This window comes from Opisthorchis viverrini (assembly GCF_000715545.1).
Source record: "Opisthorchis viverrini unplaced genomic scaffold opera_v5_378, whole genome shotgun sequence".
Lineage (NCBI taxonomy): Eukaryota > Metazoa > Platyhelminthes > Trematoda > Opisthorchiida > Opisthorchiidae > Opisthorchis > Opisthorchis viverrini.
This window is the reverse complement of record NW_008752038.1, coordinates 345590-359183: the sequence shown is the minus strand read 5'-3', so window position 1 is coordinate 359183 and position 13594 is coordinate 345590. Positions and strand designations below refer to the sequence as shown.

At 43.2% G+C, this 13594-nt stretch overlaps 1 protein-coding gene across 1 annotated transcript in view; it reads right to left on the bottom strand.

The window, feature by feature from the left end:
* Window positions 1-841: 841 nt before the first annotated feature.
* T265_10547 (hypothetical protein) overlaps window positions 842-13594 on the bottom strand; it is a gene marked incomplete at both ends in the record, with an annotated part of 57585 nt that continues 44832 nt past the window's right edge. The window contains 4 exons of the mRNA XM_009176949.1: window positions 842-2286; window positions 2654-3008; window positions 9536-10545; window positions 12803-13065. Of these exons, the coding sequence (XP_009175213.1) occupies window positions 2023-2286; window positions 2654-3008; window positions 9536-10545; window positions 12803-13065 (1892 nt within the window). The remainder of the gene's footprint in view (window positions 2287-2653; window positions 3009-9535; window positions 10546-12802; window positions 13066-13594) is intronic.

Below are 13594 nucleotides of genomic sequence, written 5' to 3'. Positions count from 1 at the left end.
CCAACCTGTTTCAAGTTGCGTCATTTCAGAGTAGCAATTCAACTAGTACATTCTACCCAGATTTCAGAGGCCTTGGTAATGAGAAACGTATTTTAATCTAACTTCACCGAATAATCATCTTAGTGTGGATAAAAAACTTTTCAATGGTTATCTGTTATCCACACTTTCTTTAAGTTGTCTAGGTGATACTTCATTTCAGTTTGTTCCTTACGTATCATAGGGCAGCTTGTGTTGACAGATCTCTTCACACAACCACATTATTTGTGAGTCCGTAGACCGTGTTACATACTACCCAGGTCATAAAGGTTGCTTCGATATTCGTCGCCTACGTTCTTTCGCAAACGGATTTCATATTGTATCCCTGATCACGACATAATTAACTCAGTAACCGAAGTCACGAAATAACGGTTACATCTCCACAGGGGTTACACAATAACTTCTGGCTTATGGCAACGTTAGGTTTAGCAGAAGAGGAAGAAAAGGGTTATCAGATGCGTTGATGAATTCTTTCTGCTGTCACCTACTGTTTGCCTAAATGTCCCGCTCGATCGTGCCTATTGTGCTTGAATATATGACTTATTTTGATTGTTCACTCCGTTGCGTGAGTTTTGTGGTCCTAAAAGGACACTCTCCGTTTGCGTTGGACAGTTGTCATTTAGATCTAACTTGGTTCCAGCTGAGCATCCCGTCAAAACCTAAATGGTATGCAGATGAGTGTGTAGGGTTATGTGTAGCTCATTTATTGACTACAATACTATCCCTTGGAGCCTGAGTATTTGCTATCTGCGAACACTGTGTAGAGCATGAACAGCATAGTTGTAAGTACATTTGTACATAAAATCAACCGATGTGGACCGGATTAAACGCATTTGACCTGACCTCAGCTCGTTTAGTGTGGCGAATGAAAAATCTGAACTCCTCAAAAAAGCACGGTAGTCTTTACTTACAGTTTCCTGGTCGGGGCTAGGGGATAGATGCACAGCAAGCATAACTAACAAAAGAATATCAACCCATCACTGCCAGAGAAGGGAAGACAAGAGCGACCGTTCCGGATACTCTACCAGGCAGACCCGGGAAATATCGTTTGCCCACATGTAGTTTCTTCGAAGCAGACGTGTCCTGGTCCGGAATTGCTTGCAAAATTTCTGAAGAGAGCAAAAAATGGCCTGATCCCTAAGTTGCCGCAGTGATTCAACAATAGTGCATGGGTTACATTGTCACCCAAATTGGACGAAGTAAGTGCCTGTAGGGGAGTCGGTGCAGACAAAACTCGACCACCGAACAGATCTGTATAGCACAGTGGTTCAGTTTAATAGGTCTTCCTTCCGACTGTGAGGAAGGGGCAAAGGTGACAAGAGTGCAAATGACAGGCGAAAACAAATCCACAGCCGTTGGAAAGTGATGGAGGAACGCTAATAGGCATAATGCATAATAGACCATCTGGTTGGGTCTCCTTTGAGCAACAGGAAGTAAGGAATCGGAATTAGTTGACCACCACGCGTGTGTATGGTGGAAGTACGATAGAAGGTTGCTCCCAACCTTCTTAGCGTAGTGAAGAGGATGGGAAACTCAAAAAGGAAAAGCCGTAGACCAGACAAGGTGTAGCTCTTGCGCGGATGGGTGAAAGGGAGATCAAAGTGCTCGAGCGCGAACGAGCGAGGAAATTCTCCATATTTTGGTAATTCTACTGTGTTTAACAGAAAGAGTGTGGTATGGACCGTGTTGCGNTTATCCTACATTCCAAAGGTTGTTTATGGTTGCATTTTCTTACGCGGTTTGTTTTCCTTTACGTGTGTTTTTTGCGTGCGTACGTGTGAGTGCGCGTATCTTTGTGTCCGCTGTGACGAAAAACGTTCTTGCTGTGTATCTGCAAATTTACATGAAAGTCAGCAGATTCAAGAACTAATTTTACAGCGTGTCCATGAGGAAACACAGAGCACATAAGTGATTGACGGTCAAAAATAGTGGCCATCAATTTCTCGGAAGTGACAAGTCATTCTGAGTGCAGTTGTTCTGAGCCGGCTAACCAGAGCCACTGGGTTCGTCTCGGTTCCCATTCAACTTGGCTTTTTTGATTGCATTGCTGATGACTTTCTTAGCTAGCTGAACTGTACCAGCAGTGTTTGGGGTCGGTGGGGATGACTGAGCCCGGGTCAGTCGATTCTGGGCAGCTGACGGAACTGAACGTGTGTCTGTTGAGCCGGTCAACAGATTGAAAAATAGGAAAGCCAGGCTAGCATTGATAAGTAGGACGAAAACTATGACGAAATTTGATCGAATCCAATCCTGTAGGGAAAAGAAAAAAATGTATGCAGGGTTGGTGAAAGCGAACTCGTTTAAGGCCTAACCGTTTCAGTGGATTTTGGTTTTCCATATATTTTTTAAGCAACAAGGAACGTCAACCACCAGACTGGCATAAGAGAGATTTTGTTGCAGGTAGGACAGGCTATATAGCGCCAGAGTATGGCGATATTTTTAGGTGAATATATGATGTCATATTTATTTATCACGTTAATATTGAAAAGAATCCAACATTGTGGAAGCTCTCTGAATGGTCTTAAACCCAGAACGCCTTTACACCTATACCTATTGACGCACCACATGCTGCATGACAACAAACAAAAAATCTATTGGAATGACAGTTCTTTCTCACCTTTATATCAGCTAGCCGAATGACTATCTCTCCCCGTTTCCTCCGCTCCATCTCCTCCATCAACTCCAGCCTTCTTGCGTGTGTGAGTCTATTCAACTCTTCTCGAGTTAGACCGACCTGTCGAGTGTTTCCTCGTCCGTGTCCGGAAACTGCAGAATGACAGGCTGATGGAAGATCCGGCATGCTGGCCTCCTTGGTCGCTCCAAGAAGACTTATCTCGGACTCAATCCTGTAGGTTCTTGGAAGCAGTGGCGGTTCCACAGAACCACTATTTTGCTCTGAGTACTGCGGAGGAGGTCCTAGATGTGAGACAACCACTGTGCTCTCCATCGCCGGTCGGTACGGGTCGTAAGCTCTGTGTCAATAAAAAGTGTATCCAATTTACTAAAATACATTAGGATGTATCATTAATCTGTACTGAAACAGAGTCTTAGGTTCAACAGTAAAGATGTCTGCTACGAACTTCATTCTAGAAACGCTACTGGGAATCGCCACAAATTTATTTAAAGGGACCAACCTACTGACCGGTATATTAGATAAAACTTGTCAACTGTATCTCTAAGACAGCGCCCATGAGCCCTTCCTAAATGGAAGGGCCGAAATCCAGAACTCTCTCAGCTACCGACAGACGACTCAGAATATCCTACAAAATTTTGGACCACTACCACAACAAGGGGGTAGGCTTGTCTTGGAGAAGAACGCAAACGTAATCAGTACGCAACAAAATATGGGTGGCCTTGGCTGAAGAATGGATCCACTTTGTGCTGACACGAACTGGCTACTTAAGCCTACTGTGGACCATTGATGAAATGGATGGAAAACAGTGGTTTCCCAACTAACCACGATCGAAAGGACTTGATGGTGATAGGTTTCCCAGAAAGTAATTCTGGAACTTTACTCACCGTGATCGGTGACCGTGTAAATATCCCAGTGGATGCAAACTGCTGCGTGCTAACCACAGTCACATGTGACACAGCTCGGGTGCTGACCGGAAATTCCTGTTAATTTCACATTTTACTCTTTGGTTTGCTTTAGCTTCACCGACACAATCCACTTTGCATAAACATCATCGCTGAGGCATTCGTATCTGCATGTGAACAGCGATATTTCTAAAACCTTCCAGCTTTGGTAACATATTTCGTGGGTCTTTAACGTACAAATGGATGTATCCGGCAGATTTGAATCCTCACACTGGTGAGCACAGTACTTCGATGGGTGATACACCGGTTGCAATCTAAACCTTACACTGTTTGAACTTAAAAGTCCGATCAAACGGTGTAGGGCAAGCCTGTAATGTCACATCGGTCTAAAGACGAAATGCTGATCAGTGCTATAACTTATGTCGATTCAATGTGGGTTAGTCTTTTGGCTGGCTATGTGAGCAATCTGCACTCTTATATTAGTGTGCCGCGGAACACTGACACTGGCACCTAGTACAATCATACCTACATTTCGTGGGATTGGTTTATCTGAGCACCGATGTTGGTTTATATTTGACAGAAAAGGAGGAACAGCCACACTTCTGAAAGGAGGTAAGGGAAAACAACACAGCTTGTTCATTTTCACGTAACTTACAAGACAAATGCCTGGACCTCAAATTCCACAACAGCATGGGAAAGGACTAATGCTGGTAAAATTCCTTCTGGTGCTAGAATGGCGCATAACCTTGAAGCACACCCAGCAATAGTCTGATTTCTTCGTAAAAAAAACTCGTTTTGGGCTTTTGGGGAGTACATATCGATTTTAGACTGCATTTTTTCTACACCCACTGAGATTTTCTATGCAATATTCGCGTGAAATTATCGTCCATATTAATAAAGCTAACTTCTGCACATAGCTGAGTTTGAATGCTTTTTGTTCATATAGCCTTTTGAGTAGTATGCAGCCCAGGCTTGTGCTGGATGGTTCAGGAACTCATTTGTTAGCAGGCTTTTAGGTAGGTCAACCACCTTTTTTGTCTAGCGACGGAGCGATGACACGTGTCACAGGATTATTCAACGAAGGTTCGATCCTCAAAGCCATTTTCACCCTGTATATTTGCATTCAACTCCTGCGTAGGTCGCTGTGTTTCCAGATAACTGGTCCCCCCTCCGTGATACGCCAAAATTGTACGAACTGAATGAATGGTTCTAGTACAGGCTGACATGCCAGACGTAAAAATTTGTAAGCGAATATTTTTCCGACAAAGCTACTGAATGCCTAACTTCAACAACACATTGATATCCAACTCAACAGGCTCATCAGATCTTTATTTTTTTCGGTGTAGCCCGATGTCGAGTGTTGAAGCGCACTGGAATCCATTCTAGGAAGATTTGTTTTCCTGACACTCGGTTACATTTTAAACTGATCAACACGTTTTTGCCGCCAGTCCTCAAGCTGGTTGTAAATTAGTTTGCCTTAAGTGCCTCAATAACAGGTGAATAACAGTGAGATGACCCACGGGTTTATTAACGTAAAAGCTCGAAAGTCCGTTCCTTTCCGAACTGGATTCACTCGATGCACACATTTCCTACAAGGTCTCTTCATTTTTGGCGGTGGTGCGCAAGACGCCACTTTTCCGAAGAGTAACACAACTTGTGAAAAGAATATTTCCTTAGAAGCGGAAACAAAAGGGGATGTGTTGTTCTGTTGCCGGCTAACCAAAATGCACGGTTGAAAGCTATGCCTAAACTAAGCGTTTGATCAATCAGGCAAATGGGTTTTATCCACTGTTTTCGGCTTTCAAAGTTTTTTGGCATGTAATCAGAGTTACAGGCAGGGACACCTAAATCTCATTTTTTGTGGAACGGAATACCTAGTTAAAATACTTCAAACTGACATCCCCCATGGTGTCGCTTCCGCAAAATCGGTGATTACGAGATGAATACACTTGATTCTTCCCAAATAAAGAATCACCGAAAGCGTAGTACAGTTTACGTTACTCCCTTGTTTATGAAAGTCCGTCCATGTTCTTGCAAGCCATCGCCGCGGAATCGGACCTAGTATGATTCAACTCTTACGGATAAGATAGACAAGATAAGTTTCAGACCTGAAATTTCACGGATCTTGCTCGTAGCAAAACAAAGAGACTAATCTGGAGTTCAAGCCATCACATCGTTCACGAATCGGTTAATGTTCGTTTTTCATATCATCAGTAGTGTACATGCCACAAATCCCCGGGGAAATTTGCAATTCAGAACCTCCAGAAAAGTAGTTAAGGCTTAAACAGATCGGGTATAGGGAATTGCTCAGCTGCGTGATTAACTCGCATTCAGAAATGATGCTATGCCAATTGTCCTTCAATCAAATGATTTTTAAAATCGATTCTTCTGCTACAGGCCGAGGGTTAGCACAGGGAGTTGAGTACTCAAGGAATATACTCTAACGTACAGAGTCGCCGCTCAGTTGAGTGCAGGCACGGATACCACATCGTTTTCACCAATGTGCCTACAGCAACCATATTAGTCGTGACATACTAGCAACGCAAATAAAACTTCTACTTCTATCTCGCAATGACAGGATGAGATATTGGTCAAAATTTCCATTTTACTCTTTAATATCAAATAGCCGTAACTAGAGCGAGGCGTGAGAACCCTCACTCTGTGGAGTTGCCACTCGAGGAACCAAAGCTCACGTGACCAATTGATGTAGTAGTATATCCTGTATATCCTGTCTGATTGTTATTAGTCACTCGCAGCCCAAAAGTGTAATCTTTAGACACTACTCAGAGTTTCGTGAGATGCACCATGCTGTTGATTTCCAGTGAGCTGTACTGTGGTTCCCAGTTTCTCAGTATTTCTCAGAACTCCGGCATAGACTGACTTCATTTACAGAAAAAATCTCTAATAAACAAACTTTCGAATCTCCGCATACCATAAGCAGTTCATAGGTGCTGAAATATTGGTGGCGCGTAAATTTTCTGCGCTTTATATTCTGAACCAAATTTGCCTGGAAGCCTTCTTCTTAGTAGTTCTCTTCTGTAAGGATAATCCGGTAGACCCTGCACTAGACCGCCGTTGTCATTTCCAAGTCCAGTGAGCTCTCAGCATGAGTAACTACTTACTTCTATTAATCCAACTTTAATAGCGCATGACATTATACGACCAAACACAAACCTGTATGGGGAATGATACTCACCCCCGTGCTTCGGAAAATTAAAACTCACCATAAGACCGACTTGAGGACCCGGAACCATCTATCTTATTTCCCACGATGACAACAATCTTGATGCTTGTGGAAAATTTATGCTTCCCAGTATGCTATTTGTCACCTCAAAAAACGTTATGTGAATTTCGCAACAAACATCAAAATTATGGGAATTCACTACATCCTCAATAAGTCTGTTATGGTCGATTTCACATGGCGTGATTTGATAGCTTTGCATCCATTTGTTCCAGAAACTCATTTAATTGCTCTTCGCAGATAGAATCTTGCAATATGTTTTGTTGTTGTTAGCATACTTCTTTGTGTTGAACCTACTGACTGAGTAAAAACGGGCGAAAAGACACAAGGCAAAATATTTACATACTTATCTTGCTATTTAAATTGTTGATCCATTCGTTTGCTTTGCGTTGTTTTGCTGTGTCTTCACAAAATGTCGTAACGATATTTTTTACCGACTGGACTAACTCAACGGCAGAGAGCGAAACTTTTCCACGTGATAAGGACCGCGTGGCTGTCGGCAAAGGCGCCAATATTCCATATCTTGCTACTCGTGACTCCATTCAAATTAATCCCACAGTAACACGGTTTTTTTTCATAAATAAGTTGTGTTTAGCGGCAGCGACAGTTGAGCTGATATCACTGACAAGTACAAAGTGCACAGACATTCGATTTTGATCGCATTTCACTTTCCTAAACCTTCTCTTGATAAATGATAAATGATAATCTTTTCTAAACTGTATTTTACGACAAAAGATCATCAGAAACACAGTTGATATATTTAAACAAAATTATATGCTATAATGTGCTGTTACTTCGAACGGGAAGGTGATTCACTTCCAAATCCATAAATAAATAATAATAAATCGTCCAGCTGTAGCACCCTTTGGGTGCCTAGCTGCCATACCATACGAAGGAGGCACGAGGGCTTGGATACTGCTAGGTTGCCCAAGCCTAGACAGGGGAAGTCGATTGGAAGAGGTCGGGTTTGAACCACGGATTTTCCGGTCAGTAAATTCGCTCTCTAACCACTTGTTCCATCTCACCCCTCCCGAATCCACCGGAACATTTGAATAAATACCTTTGAGTACATGCCTACTATATTATTAAAAATACAGATAGGCCGCCGTTTGACCTGGAGAGTTCACTCTTCCCCAGGGCCACTATTTAGGAGTAAACCGCTAGTTGTCCGAGTTGACAAATTTCATCGCTTACCACAAGAGTTAACTTTAATCAGATAAATCCAAAAAAGAACTGTGCTTGCTAGAAGAGGCTTTCGCAACATTTTAATCCAGGCTATTCTCAAGCGAATGCCATCGCTGAAAATAACACCACGATTGGTTACCTGCCTCCTGGCATTAGCTACGACTTGCGGCCAAATAGAAAAAGCGGCATCATATAAATCATGTCCAGAGTTTTACTCCATATTGTGACAACGAAATTTCACCAAGCGGGATGAAAGGCAGTTCACCGTTTCGAAAACACCAGCTGCCCAATAAATCGTAGGGATCAGAGTTAAAGTTCGATGTGGACGTGAAAAATAGTTTTGATCAGTCGGATCCAGTTCCTCAATCAACAGAGGTGAAAGCATTCAATCTTGAGTTTAACAGTGGAAACTTGAAAATCTATATCGATCCTGGTTTACCACCAGTAACATTCAATAACTAATGGCCCGGACGAGCTTGTTTTGTGAAGTTATTGAAAATACGGACCGACAAAAGACTATCAGCGATCCCGAAATTAGCACGACTTAGAAGGATTTCCAGCTAACCCACCGACTACCATATTGCAGAAATAGAATTCAAGCAATACTTTTTCGCGTAGAAAATTGACCACCATGCTGCATACTTTATTTCATATAAATGGAACAGTGAGATTCAAAAGGCTTCCTAGAAACACGTTGTTCTGCTTTTCACATTCCCTCACTGACTTTTATCACAATGAAACCATACATGATCCCGATTCGGACATTTCCGGACCACATCTGAAAGTACTGATAATCATCCAACACTTCTGGAATCGACTATGCACGACAATTTTCTCGTTTCTTGAAAAACAAGTCGGACCTCAAAAGTGATGAATTTGTTTGCAGCAGGGGCTACTTATAGTGGGTCACACAGACGATCCGTCTTATGTGACAAATGCTAACATCATTCTGAAGACAATCGTACCCTGCACTAGTCTTCTCTGGGGTGTTTGTTTTCAGCAATTCTAATCCTGAAAAATGAATTCCTGATTAGGCGGAGTGCAAGGTCACCAGCAGATGAAATAACTTAGTTTTTCAGGTGTTGGACTTGGACTAAAAACGTGTCCAAAGCCACGAAGAAAAACCCAAACTAATAAGCTATAAGCTAATCTCCCAGATGGTACGTATTCGGTGTACTGCCAATCAGAAACCTGTGTATACAAAAGATTATTTCGAATTAAGTTGATTTTCCCAGAAAGACATGTGGTTTGCTGATAGTCGTTCCAAGTGACACGATCCCTTAGCTGACCAGCTCCAGTAGGCTTGTGTTTTTTATCACGCCCAACTCCATATCCTCTGCTGGTAGTGTATACGCATAAAAGCATGAAATGTTGCTCTACGGCGAGAAATCTGTTGTTTCCCTGTAGAGCTTCTCACAGTGACCGGTGAGCTTTATCACCTTAAGCAACTGTACAATCGGCTTTTGAACAATAAATTGACATCCGTGAGGATCCCTAGTACTCTCACGCCATTAATACAACTGCATACAAACTCACATCGTCCATTCTGGTCTCCTGCCCTCCCTTTCCTCGTCTTCTGGTAGTCTGTGTGCAAGAGGTACGCGGGGGTTTTGTTGTGTCACAGCTTGAACTCGCTTGCGTATGCCATTCTCTATAATATAAGTGTCTGCAGCATGGGCCGGTAGATTTTCAGCACTGTGCACCGCGTCTTCGCCAAACCTGCTTGCGGGCGTTCTGCATCGGTTATCTGTGATTTTATTCACTGGAGCGGCTGGCTTCTTGGGCCACTTGTTTCGACCAGATTTCTCTGGATGTACTGGAGGCTCGGTCATGATTGACGGGAGCGTTCGGCGCCGTACGTGTGGAACAGGCTCAATGGGTTGGATGAATGGAATCTCCATGACCTCAGAAACACGGGAAGAGTGTTCGCCACTTTCTGCATTCTCGGACCTATCACCACTTTGTGAGTCAGTAGTTTTTGCATATTGGTTAAGTTCAACAACACCAACCGATGCGCAGTGTACCTCACTTGGTTGTACAAGCTGAGCTTCTGCCATGTGAATCTCCTTTGCTTTGTGCTCCTGAGCAACAGAAAGCTGTGCATTTGCGATGGCTGTTCTTTCTCGCTGCGGCCCACCAAATGTAGCGCCATCTTGTGTGTTTGCGCCTATCCGTGGCTGAGGTTTACCAGGTGGCATTGTGTTGTAATTGTACGCAGTCTGGGCATCTGTAAGTTCATCAAGTTGCTGACTGACCGACGACATCAAATACGGAGAATGCGGGTGTTGGGCCATATGTTGTACCATTTGTCGCTGTTCTGCGGAAGAATAACCGATCCCTGTAACTCCAGTTGTTGCAGCTCGTGCAATAGGTCGACCGCCGGGTGTTCGTCCTGTCATGTTTCCGAAGTTGGAATAGGGATCCTGAGAGTTTGGGCCCATTTGCCCCATGGAACCGGGTCCTGATTGCAAGCTTTGCTTGTAAGGCCAAAGTCCATTATCCGCATTGTTCATATCAGGAGGAAAATCATTCGGATACCGCTGCCTCTGGAAAGATGATGGGTGAAACACACCACACTGTAGACAAACAAATACGTTCGTGATATTTTCATCATGCCTTAAAGTGTGCCCAAACTGTACTTCATTCGTTTGCCCACCGATATGAATAGGAGTAGTTCAATTAAAGAAAATGTGCTGCCATACCAAGAATATCGAACCGATTGGATATGAGGCTGCCCTTCTAAGGCACATTCACTTGAAGAGTATCTCAAACCGAAGATTCAGCTGAAATTCAGTTGAATCTCTGTCTAAAGGCAAACTAGTTTAAAACTGACTGTATCTTACAATTTGGGTTCAAGTAGAACTCTGAAACTGCGCCCACCTGATGAGTCTCAAAAGGGCAAAACCGGACGAATGCTTTCGAAGAGTTTTAAGCAGCCTTATGAGTACACCATTTCCCACAATCTGTGAGTGTCCGCTTTTATATCTTCTGAGGATCCTGACATCATGAACACGGATAAACTGAATTCCTAATGGCTACTTTACATTCAAGTACACAGTATACATCTACTCTGGGTTTCCTTAACAGTTTGTTTAATTTGGTCAGTGACTTTACCTACTGGCAACTTAAAACTGGAAATTAGACAGAAGAGATGCCATTCCAATGCTTGTTTCGTCTTTCCTATACGTTTCATCATATGTCCCTGTCAGACTGTATAATATTTTGCACAACCTCATTTCACTACCGCGAATACTGTGTTCCAGAACAATGGATATCCAAGGAATTCTATCAAGATAAGCTTGAAGAAGAAAACATCTCAGCAATAGCAACAACGAGAACAAGCAACCAAATGAGTAGTTCTACCTTACATCTATCTGAACTCACAACCAGATTGTCGGCCCGAAAAGCAATCGTCGTGGCCCACAAACTGAATGGGACGTTGAGGAAACTGATCTCCAGACCGAAGGACAACCAATTTACGCACCACTACGTGCAAAGGACCAACTGATCCCCCGAAATACTCAAGGAGAAACAACTATCGGATTCACAAACCAAGGAGCAACAGGGAGCACAAACCAAGGATCAACAAAGGTCACAACCCGGAACCCAGAGAGGTCAATGACAGAGGTCACTCCAGCATCGATCGGGCGACGAGGGCATGGGAGGCCAGGTTCACAATTCACGCGGTCGCCAATCATTCAGGACACAGGATAACAGAACAACCACTGGAACAGACCAACCGAACAACCAATCGTGATCGACGGTCAACCCCGGCTAACAGCATGTCTATTAACACATACACACCCACAACACTACTCAGCGCACAACCACCAACCCATCGGTACGCTTCACCACGCACCCTAACAATGCACTGATGATGTCACCTCGATTGGTGATGAAACGTTTGGAATCGAATTACCCAGCTCAGCGAACAAACCAAGGACCATCTATGCTTCCTGAGCTAGCGAAATTCTTCTCTATAGTTGTGTGTCCTCCCACGTGTGCTGTCCACTTAGTAGTATGGTGCACAGTCCGGTCGATTACTGATGTCATGAGACACTGGTCACATATTTTATCCCAGTAATCCTGTCCTGACAAGCCCTAAAAAACCCGATAACTTCCTGTTTGGTACCCCTTCCGTGTGATCCTAACTGTATTAGATAGTTGGTTGCCTGTTCCTGTTTATTTCCGGCTGCACCTTATTCTGTGCCACACATGTGCGCTGTTATTATGATAAGATTTTCCTACTTCAAAGGTCACGACAATGAATCTGCAGTAATATCACAGCCAGCATATAATGAGCTTTGCGGTGATTTGAGTGCGGATAACAGGTTAGGGTATGTGGCCTCAGGGTTTCATCTAGAACACATTCAGGTCTGTTATCCTTCACAGCCCATATCCGTCTTATTCTCCAACACATGTAGGTGCTCAAAAACACACCTGCTAACCGAGACGATTACGTTTAGTTGAAACTACTGATAAAACCTTCCGTTATTTCAGCTACCAAATTCTAATGTGATAATTTTCCTTCCCCAGTGTGCTAAACAGGCCTTGCTTGTAAACTTTCGATCCTAGCGATTTAGTTACCGAGGTAACAATAGTGATTAAGACCGCAACACAGGAGGTTGGTGGTAAATAAGGCAGATATACCACACTGCGAAATCTGAGAATTTCTCTCAACATCATGTTCACAAGCTAAATTAGTGGGTTTTCTTCTAATGTGTATGCATTTTTCAGACATGTTTCCGTACAACACCCTAATGAAAAGATTTTCTAAGGCAAGCAGTAAACTACAAAACGTACGTCTGTGTTCTGCTGCCCGATTTCCCGGGACCGAGGTTCGTGGGTGTTGGCACCGTGTCGCCGGAAACTTGATCGAAAACTACCTTGGCGACTTCCACCGCTAACTTCCAAACTGTTGCCGGTCATTCCCTCGCCGTTCAGCAAACCCTCAGCCCGTAAATTATGTTGTGGTTGCCGGTTAGCGTTTGCTGCGTCTGTCACGTCTTTTGATACACCGAAAAGTTCCTTCTTCAACAGTGGATTTTGCTTCTCCCACTGTTGACCTGGCAATAAAAAATAATGTCAGATGCGTTCGTGAGAACATCTTCAGTACCACGTCGGTTTTTTTACACAGAATGGTGCTCTAATCGAATCAACTTAAGATTAAGATGATTGGATGTTGTTGTTGATATTGTCTTGAATTAAAATCAACCAATTCATTAGAAGGCTGTTGTCTTAAGTAGCAGTATAAGCGCAACAAAACGGTGAAAACTAGCACGTCCAACCCTTTCAGTTACGCATTCCAAAGACTTTGAACAGCTTCGACCGTGGCAAAAATCGCTTACTTAGATAATCAGCTGCAACAATATCCCGATCCTGCACATTTTTGAGTAACTGAAGCTTTCAATATTTTGACCATACGTGTTTATTATCTGCATTTAACTTTGGAAATTTCCTCACTTTGCCCGAATTAATACGATAAGGCGTTGCAACGAGTTGCGTTTCATGGTTGTCGTAATCAAATGGTGTGTCTTGTTCACATGACACATGCTAAATGGCAGACGAGACTCGAGTTCTTTCCTGACTCTTTCT